This window comes from Gracilinanus agilis, chromosome 2 (genome assembly GCF_016433145.1).
Source record: "Gracilinanus agilis isolate LMUSP501 chromosome 2, AgileGrace, whole genome shotgun sequence".
NCBI lineage: Eukaryota > Metazoa > Chordata > Mammalia > Didelphimorphia > Didelphidae > Gracilinanus > Gracilinanus agilis.
The window spans coordinates 573540076-573556307 of NC_058131.1; the positions used below are offsets into that span (position 1 = coordinate 573540076).

The 16232-nt window shown below is 43.9% G+C and overlaps 1 protein-coding gene across 1 annotated transcript in view; it reads left to right on the forward strand.

The window, feature by feature from the left end:
- The window catches only part of RASL12 (RAS like family 12), a 31041-nt gene extending 15393 nt beyond the window's left edge, over positions 1-15648 (forward strand). Inside the window, exons 2-4 of the mRNA XM_044660119.1 lie at positions 3591-3647; positions 12823-12896; positions 15128-15648. Coding sequence (XP_044516054.1) covers positions 3591-3647; positions 12823-12896; positions 15128-15409 — 413 coding nt within the window. The 3' untranslated portion in view covers positions 15410-15648. The remainder of the gene's footprint in view (positions 1-3590; positions 3648-12822; positions 12897-15127) is intronic.
- Positions 15649-16232: the final 584 nt, after the last annotated feature.

The window sequence follows — 16232 nt, forward strand, 5'->3', positions numbered from 1 at the left end:
CCCACCCCCCACCCCCGCCCCTGCCCCGCTTCTCTATCCCGGGGCAGAGAAGTTGACTTTTTCTCTTTCCTTCTCCCTATCCCTATGATCCGAGGGAATGGTAGCTGGACCCTGCCAAGGCCACATCTAGCTGCAAAAATTCAATCTCTGAATGAAGATGGGGTTCTGGGGAGACAAATGGGGCTCTCGAGGGAGGTTTGGGACAATGGAAAAATCAGGCGTCATCTTGGAGAGTCAGCCCATGTATAGAGAGGGCCTCAAAGCCAGAAGGAACTGGGTTCAAGTGCTACCTTTACTACATACTGGCTGTGTGACCCCAGACAAGTTACTTAGCCTCTCAGAGCTCTAGGAAACTCTGAATTGCAGAGAAGTTGCTGCCCTGGATTGGTAGAGGATGATGTTTCCTCTTCTGGGAGTTCCCTACAACTAGGAAATCATGGATACAGCAGCTCTCCTCATCCCCATCCCTTTGGGAGGTATATATAGTCTGACTTCTATGGCAACTCTGACAGGGACAGTTTGATTTTTGTCTTGGGATCACCAGCGCAGTGTCTGACATATGATAGCTTAAAAATGTTTAGGTAGTTATTAGAGGGGATAGGGAGGCATGTGGAGAGAAAGGGGAGAAAATCATGGAAGCAAAATGCTGGATTATGAGAACTCTAAACCTCTCACTCTTTTTTTAAGCCCTTAACTTCTGTCGTGGAATCAATTCTAAGACAGAAAAATGGCCATAAAGGTTAAGTGACTTGCCCAGGGTCTCACAGCTAGGACGTGTCTGAATCCAGATTTGAACCCAGGACCTCCCAACTCCAGGCCTGGCATGCTATCCATTGTGCTCTCTCTTGCAGTAACAGTCTCTCCTTCTTCCATTAGGCTTTCCTGCCTAACACTTTGTTCTGCTTTCTTTAAGGCACTTGTCATGTATTACTTACTGAGTATTTTAGTTGTCTGAGTCTATCTTATCTCCCTACCAGACCATAAATCTCAAGAGGGCAAGCATCCTATCTTACTTAAGCTTTTCATCTTCCCAAGAGATTGTCAGCAAGCATTTATTAAGCTATGAGGGTGCGCCAGGTCCTGCATGCTAATGTCTAGGAATCCAAAAAAACAAAAAACAAAAACCATAGTCTTTACCCTCAGAGAATTGACATTTAATAAATGTTCCTTGAATTGGAATTTGCATATGGAACTAATGCCAGTATGACAGTTGGAAATGGAGCCTTGGGCTTCAGACTTCTATGTTTTTCCTTCTTAGGTCTTGGCTGGGCCGAGCCAGAAGGATTTTTCTTTGAGTTCTCTCTATTTTCATCTATCACTTAAAACAAAACAAAAAAAAATTAAGCCCTTACACCACCTTCCATCTTAGAATCAATACTGTATATTGGTTCCAAAACAGAACAGCAGTAAGAGCTAGGCAATAGTGGTTAAGTGACTTGCCCAAGGTCACACAGCTAGGAAGTATCTGAGGCCAGATTTGTACCCAGGACCTTCCATCTCTAGGCCTGGCTCTCAAGCCATTGAGCAACCCAGCTGCTCCCTCACCTACCAGTTTTTAAAAGGTCCTAACAATTAGTAGATCCTATTTAAAACTCGATTGAGAATTTTTTTCTTAGTCACATTCCTTTAGGCCTGTGATGGGTGAGCAGACTGCAACTTCAAAACCAATGGCCTGATGTAGGAACAAAATTGATACCTGGTTTTCCTGAAGCACAAAAAGTGGAGAGAGAAAGGGCAGCTAGGTGGCTCTGTGGAAAGAGAGCCAAACCAGAAGACAGAAGATTCTGGGTTCAAACATAGCCTCAATTACTTCCTAGCTGTCCCTTCCTAGGCAAGTCACTTAACCCCCATTGCCTAGCCCTTCCCACTCTTCTGCTTTGGAACCAACACTTAGTATCCATTCTAAGACAGAAGGTAAGAGTTTGTTGGTGTTTTTCTTTTTTTAAGTAGATAGAGAAGTTGTCTGAAGAGCTGGCCTCTGGGCTAATAATAATAATGATTAATAGTTCATATCTATGGAGTACTTACTATGTTCCAGACACTGTGCTAAGTGCTTTACAATTATTATCCCATTTTATGCTCACAACAAACATTAAGAGGTCGATACTATTATCATCCCCATTTTGCAGATGAGAATACCGAGGCAAACAGAAATTAAATTACTTCCCCAGAATCACACAGTTGAGTGTCTGATGTCATACTTGAACTCAGGGCTTCTCCCTGGATCAAATCTTTCCTCTGCTACCTACTGACTAGATGGCTCTGGGCAAGTCATTTACTTTCCCAGGCAACTCACTGAAGCTCTATAAATGGCAGAGAAAGTGCTATCCTAGATTGATAAAGGGAGTTTTCTTATCTGAAAGTTTACTATAACAATGAAATTGCTGGTTAAGACCCTATTTCTTTGCTGTAGAGAAGGGTTATTTTTCACCCTCACTGGCAGTTTTGCCTCTTTGAGTGAATGTCCTTTTTCTGTACTTTTTTGGAACTGTCTATTGTGTCAAGGCAGAATATGTCATCTTTTTTTAAATGGAAAGAGATTGAATTCTTAGCAATGAAAATCAAGATGTTAACCAAAGCCATTATTCAATGGCATCATTTCTTTCACTAAGAGCTATATAAATAAAAGAATTTGAATTTTCAAATATGTATTCCCCAGACAGGAGTTTGCAAAATCATGGAGTCTTGGAATCTTGGGAAAAAAGTTTTCGGAAGCATTTAGAAAAGCACTTTCAGTTAAGAAAATATCCTGCTGCTTTTTAGAGAGCAGCCTAACATCTGACCCTGCATGACTGATTTCAGGACCCAGAACGAACCTCTGTTGACTTTGCTAACTGATAAATGGTCTTTGTATGTTTTTAAATTCCTTCCAAAATTTTCTATTCCAAAATTGGTTCCAAAAATGTTATATTCAGTGAAAACACTTCTTCTGGCCTTTTCAGTCGCCTGGTGTTTCTACCTTAGTAAACTTGGAGCTGGGAAGGAGCAAGGACTAGAATTCTAAAATCAGTCTATCTTGACCACAGGCTAGGATTTCTCAAAGGAAAACTGAGATTTTAGACGGCTCCTGAGGGACATTCTGCATCTCCAGCCTTTATCTTTTCTTTTTGGACCTTTTGAAAAATTGAGTAAAATTCCCACATCAGCATCCCACCCCACCCCAACTTTGCTCTAAGGACAATAAGCTCTTCCCTTATTGATATGTTTTACCCAAGCAAGGGACCAGGGTAGCTGGTGGGGTAGGGGGGGGATGGAGTCCTTTACATAACTCTTGCTGTGTACATCATTTGTCCTCGCTGTTTTAATCCCTAGCTTTCTTAAATCCTTGAATATTTCGAGAGGGACATGTGATCTCCTTGTTTCTGATTCCTTTGGAATGGGGTGAGGACCTCAATGATGCAAAACCCTCCTTAATGACTTCTCTGTCCCCTTTTCTCCCTGGAGAGCTGGACTCTCCATCAGTGTGGGGGATCAGAAGGATCAAAATAGTTGTTTCTCCCAACCACAAATGTGCCTGCTTGCAGTGAAAAGAGACTAAGATGGCAGGAGATTGGAAAAACATTTTTATTTGTTTGTTTTGCTTCTTGCAGCTTTGACTGTGAAGTTTCTGACCAAGCGGTTTATCAGTGAATATGATCCTAACTTGGGTAAGATGCTTATTTATTATTTCCATCTCCCCTTGTTTCTCTTTCCAGGGGATCCATCCCCAAGTGGGGCAGCTAGGTGGCTCAGTGGATAGAGTGACAGGCTTGGAGTCAGGAAGAACCAAGATCAAATCTCTTAACTCAAATACTTGCTAATTGTGTGACCCCAGGCAAGTCACTTAACCGGGTTTACCTCAGTTTCTTCATCTGTAAAATGAACTGGAGAAGGAAATGGCAAACCGCTCCAGTACCTTTGCCAAGAAAACCTCAAATGGGGCCATAAAGAGTCAGACATGATCAAAAGACGGAACAACAACAAAAACAAAAATCCCTGAGTGTCTTCAGCCACCCCAATACTATCCCTACAGCTATGAATGGGGGAGAGGAGAAATGATTTACCAAGAGCAGGTGGAGGGGAGGGAATATTGGTTCAGGGATCAAAGAGCCTCCATTCCCATCTTGGTTCTCTTGCTTTATTACTTGTAAGACCATAGGTAGGTGATCAATCGATCAATCTTATTCAATGGGCTATTATGTGGGAGACACAAAGACAGAAAACCAAGCAATCCTTGTGCTTAAGGATTTTACAAGCAAGTAAGTCACTTTGCCCTGGTTGTCTTCCACTTCCTTATCTATGTACACCCTCTCTCGGATCCCTTCCAGCTCTAAATTTGTAACCCTGTGATATAGGTTCAGGCCCAGACTCTGATGCTTACAAATTATGTGACTTTGGGGACAGATAGGTGGCTCAGTGAACTGAGTTAGGTCTAGAGACAGGAGGTCCTGGGTTCAAATCTGGTCTCACCCACTTCCTAGCTGTGTGACCCTGGGCAAGTCACTTAACACCCATTGCCTAGCCCTTATCCTCTTTTGCCTTGGAATCCATACATAGTATTGATTCTAAAACAGAAAGAACAGGTTTAAAAATTGTCATGTACTCTGTCTTTCAGCCAAAGTGCCTGATTTGTAAACACCTTGCTGCATGTCTCTGCATCTACTATTCTCCAGGAACACCTTCATTACCTCTAATTCTTAGAATCCTTTTGTTGTTGTTCAGTTGTTTTTCAGTTGTGTCCAACTCTGCATGACTCCATTTGAGGGTTTCTTGGCAAAGATATTAGACTGGTTTGCTATTTCTTTCCCTAGCTCATTTTATAGATGAGGAAACTGAGGCAAACAGGGTTAAGTGACTTGCCTAGGGTCATACAGCTAGTAAGTGCCTGAGACCAGATTTGAACTCAGAAAGGAATCTTCTTATTTCAAGCCCAGGGCTCTATCCACTGCACCACCTAGCTGCCTCTTAGAATCCTAGTTGTGAGTAAGTGCTTTCCTTCCTTTGCATTTGTGTTAACGGATCTGTTTCACTGTTCTATTGGCTGCTCTCCTCCTAGAATGAAAACTCTTTGAAGGTAGGGACTTTTGGTACCTTGGGTTGTTGTGTCCTCAGACCCGCCATTATGCCTCACAAATAACAGGCTCGTTGAAGTCAGATGCCCAGCTATGTACTACCTTGAACCAGTTATTCCAGGTGTGAAGCTCGATATCCTCAGCTGGAAAATGAGGACATTAGACTGGGTTTTCTCAAGTATCTCTTGTAACACCAACATTCTAGGAATATAGAAATATATCTTGGTGTATTGTTTTCAGGATCAAATGGCATCCTGAAAAATGAATGCCCTTTCTAACTATTATTTATAAATATCAGTTATAACAATGATACCTGTAGAATTCAGTGGAATTGCTCCTCAGCTCTGGGAGGGGGGAGGGAAGAGGGAAAGGAAAGAACATAAATCATGGAACCATGGAAAAATATTCTTAATTAATTAATTAATTAAGAAAATGAATATCAGTTATAGGATCAAAGACTTAGAGGTCATCTAGTCTAAATTAAGTCAACAAGTGGCCTTCAAGGACCCTTATGGGTGAATTTTTTATAATCTTATTTATAACTTCCCCCCATTTTATTTTATTTTTTAAACTCTTTCCTTCTGTCTTAGAACCATACTGTGTAGGGGCAGCTAGATGGCTCAGGAGATTGAGAGGCAGGCCTAAAGACAGGAGGTTCTGGGTTCAGATCTGACCTTAGACACTTCTTAGCTGAGTGGCCCTGAGCAACTTACTTCACCCCCATTGTCTAGCCCTTCTCACCCTTCTACCTTGGAACCAATTCACAGTATTGATTCTAAGACAGAAAGTAAAAAAAATCAGTAGAGCAGGGCTCTAAAGGAATGGGGCATGGAATTAGCCAGTGTCTTTAGGTTGATGGGGGAGAAGGAGATAAAGATCCAGAAATGGGTTGTTGCTTGGAGAGGGCAGGTCTGGATGGACCACTGGGAAGTGGGAGGGGGAGAACAGAGGGAAATATGAAGATGATCAATAACTGGAGTGAGAAGGATGCTGAAAAGGGAGAAAGGCCTGGAGTCAGGAATACCTGAGCTCAAATCTGGCCTCAGATGCTTACTAACTGTGTGATCCTGGATGAGTTGCTTAATTCTATTTGCCTCTGTTTCCTCATCTGTCAAATGAGCTGGAGAAGGAAATGGCAAAGCACTCCAGTGTCTTTGCCAAGAAAACCCCAAATATAGGTTCAAATCTGGCCTCCGGCACTTCCCAGCTCTGTGACCCTGGGCAAGTCACTTAACCCCATTGCTTAGCCCTTCCCACTCTTCTCTGCCTTGGAACCAAGACACAGTATTGATTTTAAGATGGAAGGTAAAGGCTAAAAAAAGAAAACCAAATGAAGCCACAAAGAGTTAGACATGGTTTTTTAAATTAATTTTTTATTTAAACTTTTTTTATTTTAATAACAAATTAGAATTAGACACAATCGAAAGAGTAAACAACAAAAACAACAATGCCTGAGTGTCTCCACTGAGGCCTGATTTCCAGCCACCCCAAGACTGGCCCTAAAGCTATGATCTGGGGAGAGGAGAGAGCCAGGCCTGGAGACAGAAGGGCCTGAGTTCTCCATCACGTGGAAGACCCCAGAAGGAACTCAGCCTCAGAGTTACAATTTCAGCAGGGTTTGGGGAGGGGGAATGTGTGACCTTGGTGGGGAGTGGGGGGGAGGGAAGAAGTACCCTCTGGGACACTTAGAGGAATTTTCTTCCCTGATGACAGAGAGACCCGTCTGCTGTTGCTGCCAGGGGAGGACCTGAGTAGCCATCCAAGGGTGCTGGTGAATAAGGCCAGAAGCAGGGCGGGCAGGAGAGGAAGCGAGCCACCTCTGCCGGGGACGGAGTTGGATGAGGGAGTGAGGCTACTGGAGGGGGGGGGGCGGTTCTTGGCAGAGGGGTCCAGCCAACCCTATGAGAATTATCCTTTTGAAGCAAAAGTACTCCTGTCCCCCCTCCCCCCGGAGTTACAGCTCTCAGTTCCATTCATCTTATTTGTCCTTGGCGGTTTGAGCTTCATGATTAAGGCCGGCGTTCTGAATGGCGGATGGAGTCCTTGGAATGTTAGAGGAGTCTGTGACCTGCCCCTTGGCCCCTGACTCCCGGACTTGGCTCAGCATGGCCACGCACTCCGGTGCCCGCTAGGAGCTCCGCACCCCGCCTTGGTGCTTTCTGTCCGGCCTCCGACATTCTCGCCTTTCCCCGCTGCCTAAGAGCCGCAGGATTCAGGGAGCTTCTCCCGGGTCTCTGCTTCCCGTTCTTGGGCAGCACAGTCTGTGGCTTCAAAAGGATGAAGAAAGGCGCTCTGGGGAAAAGTGCATAATAATGAGTGCCGTCTTTTTGGGCTTCCATGTCATCCATAAAGGGATCTCCTCATAGGGAAACTCCCTCCAGCCCGGCAGATCCATATAATTTTATTGTCTTCTAGTAATTTTCTAGCCTTGAAGAGTTGCCTGTGTAAGGATCCCTGTGAGCCACATGTTGACTTAATTTTAAAATATGTTCTCTATATTTTGTTGTATTTTTATTTATTTTGTTAAGTATTTCTCAATTACATTAAAAAAAAAACACCTTGCCTTCCGTCTTAGAATTGATATAAGTAATTTGTTTTAAACCCTTAACTTCTGTCTTAGAATCAATACTGTGTAATGGTTCTAAGGCAAAAGAGTAGTAAGGGTTAGGCAATGGGGTGAAGTGACTTGCCCAGGGTCACACAACGGGGAAGTGTCTGAGGTCAAATTTGAACCCAGGACCTCTCACCTTGAGACCTGGCTCTCAATCCACTGAGCTACCCAGCTGCCCCCTCAAAGTGTCCCTTTGAAATGTGCACTTCTTCCCGTCCCCCACTTCCCACCAAGATCACACTCCTCATCCCCAAACCCTTACCCTGCTGAAAATGTAACTGAGACGGAGTTCCTTCTGGGCTCCTAGATATGATGGGGAGAAGAGGAAAACTGTCTGTGACTAGCCTTCTGAGGTGTTCTTGGAATAGTGATTCTTGGGTGAAAATATGAAGCAGACAAAGTTTGTTTACCAAGAGTCCCTCCTCCCTTCTCAGCATCCTCTTCACTCTAAGCATCTACTTTCATTTTAGACTTACTTGACCCCTCTGGCTCTACATTCTTGAAAAGAATTTATACTTTTTTCATTGGATCCTCATAAAATCCCTATAAGGAAAAGAAGTGAGATATTTTTATGCCCATTTTACAGCTAAGGAAACTGATGACATGAGAGAGATTAAGTGATTTGCCCCAAATCACAGAGAGCCAGAATTAGAACCTGGTCTTTTTCCACTGAGTCATCTCTGAAGAGCTGTGACTCTTTGGATAATCATCTGCCTTTGGTTTTCACAAACTTATGGGAGTTCTCTGCAGGAAAGAGATCCAGAAAGTTTAAGAAGCAGTGTTTATTTACTTTAAGAAACTTTGCTAGTATCTAGTGTTAATATAGATGATAACTGAGTAGAAAGCTGTCGCACTCACCTCAGAGACCTCGTACTCTGGCTAGAAAACAAAGCAAACGCCAAGAAGAAAATCAGAAAATGAGAGATGCAGTGCTATAGGGAAAAGAACGTTGAATCTGGAGTCAGGGGCTAGAGTTCAAATTCTAATTTGGATGCTAATATGACCCTTGGCAAATCCTTTTGTTGCTCTGTGTCTCTGTTTCCTCAACTAAAATAAAAGGGAAACAGAACCAGAAAAATGGGGACTTCTGAAGATGGGTTGGCTTTACGGAGGAGGGGGTCGATAATAGCTTCTGTTTTGGACATGGTGGATTTGAGCTGCCAATGGGCTATCTGTCGAAGATGCCCAGCAAGGCATTGGCAATGGAGGATAAAGGTTAGGAGAAAGGTGAGGGCTGGACAGGTAGGGCTGGGGCTCAAATGTATAGAGATGATCATTGAATTCATGGGTTCTGATGAAATCACCAAAAGGAGGGGAGGGGAGAGAGTAGACTTGACCCTCTAAGGACCTTTCCAACTCTACAGTCCATGGTCCAAATCGACTGCCAAACTGTGGGGGAGAAAGGAGTCGAGGCTAGAATTGTCACAAAATGCTTCTTGGCAGACAAATGGTTTGAATTTGTCTTCAGCCTGAAAGGACACATAGAATTGGAATGGGCAGCTAGGTGGCACAGAGGATAGAGTTTCGTGTCTGGAGTTGAGAAGATCTGAGTTCAAAGCTGGCTTCAGACACTTACTAGTTGGGTGATCCTAGGCAAATCCCTTAACCCTTTCTGTTTCCTCACCTGTCAAATGAGCTGGAGAAGGAAATGGCAAACCACTATGGTATCTTTGCTCAGAAAACTTCAAATGGGGTCATAAAGAGTCAGACAGGGACAGTTGGGTGGATCAGTGGATTGAGAGCCAGGCCTACAGATGGGAGGTACTGGGTTCAAATCTGAACTCAGACACTTTCCAGCTGTGTAACCCTTGGCAAGTCACTTGACTCCCCATTGCCTAGCCCTTACCACTCTTCTGTCTTGGAACCAATACACAGTATTGATTCTAAGACGGAAGGTAAGGGTTTTAAAAAAAATCCTGAAAGGCTAGAAGAAAACAAAGTATCAGACACAACTTAAAAAATATCTTCATGGCCTAGCACAGTACCTGGCACATACTGCATGCTTGATTAATGTTCATTGATGGATTAATTGATGAGCAAAGTCCCAATGGTGGGAATGAGATTGTGGACCTTGGGAGTGAAGCAGAAAAGTTTTTACTTACTATGAGAGATTCCAGGGTTCTCCCTGTTATCCAAGTTTTAGGCAGAGGAATGACATGATGATGAGAGGAAATGAATCTAGTTTCCGGGTGGTATACACTTTGCAGGATGGGTTAGAGCTGACAAAGACCAAAGTGGGGAGGATAGCTAGAAGCCACACTAGCAAGAGAGAAAACCAAAGCCCCAGTGGCCAGGAGTTAGTTAGGTGGCCAAGTAGATCTTGTTATGGCCTAATGGAGAGGCCACTGGACTTTGAGTCAGGAAGACATGTGCTTTAAATTCTGCCTCAGACCCAAGCTGTATCTGAGGCACAGCCCCTGGACAAGTCACTTTACTGACTCTTTGGGTCTCCATTTCCACATCTATAAAATGAAGTTAATGAAAAAACCCTACCTTGCAAGATTGTTGTGAGAATAAAATTAAATCATATGTCCTTTGCATATTTAAAAATGCTAAATAAATGTGATCTTATGTCTTCTGGAAGATGCTAAAGGTGGTAAAAGAGATGATAAGAAGACTAGAGACTTTAAGAATTAAAGTGTGGGGGCAGCTGGGTGACTCAGTGGATAGATAGAGCACCAGATCTGAAGACAAGGGGTCCAGGGTTCACATCTGGCCTCAGACCCTTCCTAGCTGTGTGACCCTGGGCAAGTCACTTAACCTCCATTGCCTAGCCCTTACACAGTACTGATTCTAAGATGGAAGGTAAGAGGTTAAAAAAAAAAAGTAGAGTGAGTCTAGTTCAAGTTGAGAAATAGGCAAAGTTTATCATCAGGTCTCTCTCTTGCTAAAACCCTTTTCAGTGCCTCCTAACCCCCTACATAGGATCCAGGGGCTCTCACATTACCTGAGGTTTGCTGGACCTTTTTCCTCCAGCCAACCTTCAGCCTATCCTTTCTAAGGATAAGAAAAACAAACATTTATTAAGTTCTTACTATGTGCTGGACACTGAAATCTTTTGATCCTTACAATAACCCTAAGAAGTAGGTACTGTTTTTATTCCCATTTTATAATTAAGGAAACTGAGGCAAAGAGATTAAGTGCCCAAGGTCTGGACATGGCTAGTAAGTGCCTGTGGCAGAATTTGAACTCAGGTCTTCCTTGGCTCCAGGTCCAGAGCTCTATCTGCTGTGCTACCTAGGGGTCCTTATTCGTAACCTTTCCTTCTCCTCCATCTTGTTTTAATATTTACAGATCTTGTCTGACTTTCTGGAGACCTTCTTAGGTAACCACTCTTTAATCTAAAAAATTAATCAGAGCTGAGTTGTCAATATGTGCCAATAGGATCCTCCTCCCCAACATATTTGCTATGATGCTATAAAGCTTTTGGGTGGTGAGGGATTCTAATAATGGGAGTTTCATGCACATGCTTTTGAGGGAAGCCTTTAGAGGAGAAGATCACACTGGGCAAGTGCCTACATTGCTCATGTATAGGGCTAGGACATCTTCCAGAGAGAAGTGATGAACCAGGAGGCATGATGGACTGAGGAATCTGGGTTCATATACCACCTCAGATACATCTTAACTGTGTGATGTTGGATTACTCCCTTAACTCTTTTAGACCAAGTTTTCTTATCTGTAAAATGAGGAGGGGGAATGGTGAACTAGATGGCCTTTAAGATCCTTTCCATCTTTGGATCTATGGTCCAATGCTGTGTGTTAAGTCTAGGATCATTCATGGACTCTCTCTCTCTCTCTCTCTCTCTCTCTCTCTCTCTCTTTCTTTCTTTCTCTCTTTCTCTTTCTCCCTCCCTCCATCTCTCTTCTTCTCTCTACTCTTTTCTCTCTTCCCTTTTCTCTCTCACTCCTTCCATCCATCTCTCTCTTACTCTCCTCCCTTCTCCCCTTCTCTTTTTCTCTCTTCCTTTTCTTTTCCTATCCATCCATTTTTCTCTCCCCTCCATTTTCTCTCTTCCTTTCTCTCATCCTTTATCCATCTGTCTCTTTCTTCTTCTCTTCCACTCTTTCTCTGTCTCTTTCTCTCTCCCTATTTTCTTCTTTTCCTTTCTCTATCCCTCCATACATCCATCTCCCTTCTTCTTTCCCTCCTCTCTCTCTCCTTATCTTTCCTTCTCCTTCTTTGTCTCCTCCTTCCTTTCTCCTCTCTCTCTCTCTCTCTCTCTCTCTCTCTCTCTCCCTCTCTACCACCCCCCTTTGGGAGGGATGGAGACATAAGCATCTTTGAGGAGGGTTGGTCCAGTGTCTTTGCTGAGACACTGCATAGGGCATCTTGCCTGTTTGGGAGGCCCCAGGAGAGCTTATTGGGCCACTTTGGCAGGGAAATGAAACAAACTGAATGAGATGTGAAAATCTAAGGACAGCTGTTGTTGGACCAAATATAGCGAAGTGTTTGGGCCATTTTTTCCATTGAATTTCTTGTCAAATAATTACAGCTATTTATATAAGCCCCCAAAGCAGACCATGGGTGAGGATTGTTAATGATTTATTCTAGATGTTCACAAAACTTGTATATCTTCCAGGACCTGACTCAGGCCCTCGTCACGCAAGTACAAACAGTGGTCTGAAGGGTGCTTTGCTTGGAGGCTCAGGAGGGTGAAGTCATGCCCACGCTTCCCCTCCACCCCTGTGGATGGAATCACTTCCAGGAAGGACTTTGCCTAATGTCACAAGCCATGGTTCTCTTGCTGATATGTCAATACAGAAGTCTAGAGGCAATGTGAACCTTAGAGAGGTTCTTGCAGAGCCGACCTTTTGGTTTGGACTGAAGCCTATCATTTTATTGGTGTAGGGAATGCCTGGTGCAGAAATTCCTTTTCTGACAGGCCTGGCTGGGCCTTTTCTGAAGAGCTACAAAGAAGGCAGAACACCTGGTTATGACTAAAAAGGGTGACCATAACAACAGCAAAAACAACATCCAGGCCCCAACCCCAGAAGTTCGATGACTCAGAGTCAGTATCCTGGATGGCACCCCAAAGCAACCCAGAGGCCTCTGCTCAACAGTTGATAGAAAGCAAGAAGAAATGGCAGGTTTTCTGCCTTCATATGATCCTTTCCCCTGCCTCCTTCCCCACTGATATGCTCAATACTTCTGTATTTCAGAAGACACCTATACCTCAGAGGAGACCGTAGACCAACAACCAGTCTTGCTGAGAGTGATGGACACTGCAGATCAGGTAACACTAAGGAACTCCTCCCTGCCATCTAAGAACTAGCTTGTCCTCAGGGTGGTAAAGAGCCTGGGATAATAGATTCAGAGCTGGAAGTTGATTTAATTCAACCATTTTTTACAGGCAAAAAAGTGAAGCCCAGAACAGTCATTGAGCCCTTTCTTGGCCATCTTTAGTGAAAGGGAACTCATTATTTATCAAGACAAAAGAGTGACTTGCCCAAAGTCTTATTCATAATAAGTGACAGAGCCATGATTCAGTCCTGTGCCCTCTAAGAAGTCTTTGGGGGTGGGAAGCTAGGTGGCTCCATGGATAGAGAGCCAGGCCTAGAGATGGAAGGTCCTGAGTTCAAATCTGGCCTCAGACATTTCCTACCAAGCTGTGTGACTCTGGGCAAAGTCACAGCCCTGTTTGCCTAGCCCTTTCTCTTCTGTTGGAGGAGGAGGAGGAGGAAGAGTGGTTAGAGCACAAGATTCTGGTCCTTTTCAGCCTCCACATGTATGTAATCTTGAACAAGGTCCTGACCCTCCCTTGTGAGGCTTCATGGTCTAGATGGTCTATTAAGGTTCTTTTCTGGCTCTTATATTCTACATTTGAATATTGTGACCCCTTGAGAGTTAATGTTCTATATTCTAACATTCTATATTCTAAGGGCTTTGTCATCTCTACTAGTCTATGTTCAAAAATCCCTTCTGCTCTAAAATTCTTTTTTTTTTAAACCCTTACCTTCTGTCTTGGAGTCAATGGCTCTAAGGCAGAAGAGTGGTAAGAGTAGGCAGTGGGGGTTAAGTGACTTGCCCAGGATTACACAGCTGGGAAGTGTCTGAGGCCAGACTTGAACCTAGGACCTCCCATCTCTAGGCCTTAAAATTCTTTTTTTTTTTAAAGTCATGTCTGACTCTTCATGACCCCATTTGGGGTTTTCTTGTCAAAGATACTGCAGTGGTGCCATTTCTTTCTCCAGCTCATTTGATAGATAAGGAAACTGAGGCAAGCAGAGTAAGGTGACCTCCCCAGGACCACACAACAAATAAGTGTGTCCAGTATCACACAGAAAGTAAGTGACTGAGGTCAGATTTGAACTCAGGATGATGAATTTTCTTGACTCTAGGCCCAGCATTCTATTCACTGTGCCACCCAGCTGCCCTCTAAAATGCTATATTATTTTAAACGCAATATTAGGGGGCACTGGGTGGCTCAGTGAACTGAGTCAGGTCTAGAGATGGAAGATCCTGGGTTCAAATCTGGCCTCAGATACTTCCCAGCTGTGTGACCCTGGGCAAGTCACTTGACCCCCATTGCCCACCCTTACCACTCTTCCACCAAGGAGCCAATACACAGAAGTTAAGGGTTAAAAAAAAATGCTAGCTATCATCATCATCATTATAAAATTAAAGTGTAATTATATATTAATATTATGCATTACATCATATTATACTATCATTGTATTCATTGTTATACAATTATATAATAGCATATCAATAGAATATAGGATTATATGTAGTATCGTATTAATTCTCTTGCCAAAGAGACATGTTCTGTTTGATCCCAAAAGGCAGAACAGAAGGACTAAGTGAAAATTGCAGAGAGGTAAATTAAGGCTTAACTTAAGGAAAACATCCCTAACCATTAACCTCAGAGCTACCCCAAAGGGGGATGTAGTACTTTGGGACTAGAGACCAAGGCTGGCCCACTGCTTGCCGAGTATGTTGTAGTGGGAATTCTTGGTAAAACGTGGGTTGGACTAGCTGTCTTCTGAGGTCCTTCCCTGCTCTAAGATTCTGGGCTTCTGCAGCCTCCCCTTTCTGTCCCCGTCAAAGGGACTTTGCGAGCCACACAGGAATCTTTAAACGGGTCCCTGGAACAAGCGAAAGTTGTCAGTTGTCTGTCCCTAGCGAGTTCTCCATGGAGCAAGGTTACATCCAACGGGCCACCCGCTGCTGCCCGTGGATGCTCAGGTCCCAGAGTTGGTGACATCAGAGCCTTTGGCCGCTGGCCCTCAGGATCTGGTGTCGCCTCTTCCCCGGCAGCAGAGGGGACAATGGCCCCTTTCATGCCAGGCCAAATCCAGATTCAAATGTTCCTTTGAAATGGGCTCGGCTGGGGAACAATGTACAAAGGGAGGAGAGATAGGGCCAGGGTAACTCAGGTGAGGGCTGGGGACGTGGCCCCTTCCCATCTCAGACGGAGGCCTGAGGCCACCCCATGTGTCATCCGCTTCTCTCTCTGACCCCCAGGATGTTCCCAGAAACTGTAAGCGCTACCTAAGCTGGGCGCAAGCCTTCCTCATCGTCTACAGTATTGATGACAGGAGAAACTTTGAGGGCTGTAGCCAATACCTGGAGATCATCAGCCACCACGCAAAGGAGACCCAGCATGACTACCCCGTGCTGCTTCTGGGGAACAAGCTGGACATGGCCCAGTACCGGTACGGACCTGTAATCTATTTGTCTCTCTCCAGCAGCCAGATAGAAGTTTTCAGTGGCAAATCTGATGGACTCAGGTGGAGACGAGGCTAGGAGGAAGGTCCTTTGGTTACTGTGCTCTCTGATTCGTAGACAGTGCACACTAGGTGGGCATGGCCATAGTTATGGAGTAGTATGTCCCCAGACCATCTGAAGAATAGAGAAATCTAGGGGCAGCTACGTAGCACAGTGGGTAGAGCTTCAGGTCTGGGGCTGGTAGGACTATAGCTCAAATCTGGTCTCAGACACCTTCTGGCTGTGTGACCCTGGGCAGATCGCTTAACCCCCGTTGTCTAGCCCTTACCGTTCTTCTGTCTTGAAATCTTTGTATCAATTCTAAGACAGAAAGTAAGGTTTGAAAAAAAAATTACATCCCAGGTTACTTTAAGAGGATATAGGTATACACTCTCCTACCTTGGAACCAATACACAGTATTGGTTCTAAGACAGAAAGTTAAGGGTTTAAAAAAAATAAAGAAAAAAATAAAAAATAGATGAGAAGATACATGTATGCTCCCAGAATGGCACTATGTAAACTTTGAGAAATCATGGTAAATAAGAAGATATGCTAGAAGGGGGAAGTTGTTCCCATTTGCAAAAGGGGGAAAAGAATGGATCCTGGAAACTACCCATTGACAGGCTTGAAAATTCTGTAAAACAGTTAAAAATAGATATAGACATACAGCCTCAGCCACTTCCCAGCTGTGTGACCCTGGGCAAGTCACTTGACCCCCATTGCCCACCCTTACCAATCTTCCACCTATGAGACAATACACCGAAGTACAAGGGTTAAAAAAAATAGATATAGACATAGATATAGACATAGATGTGAACTTATCCCATCTATATTGCAGCACTCTCTCAATTTGGAAAACTAG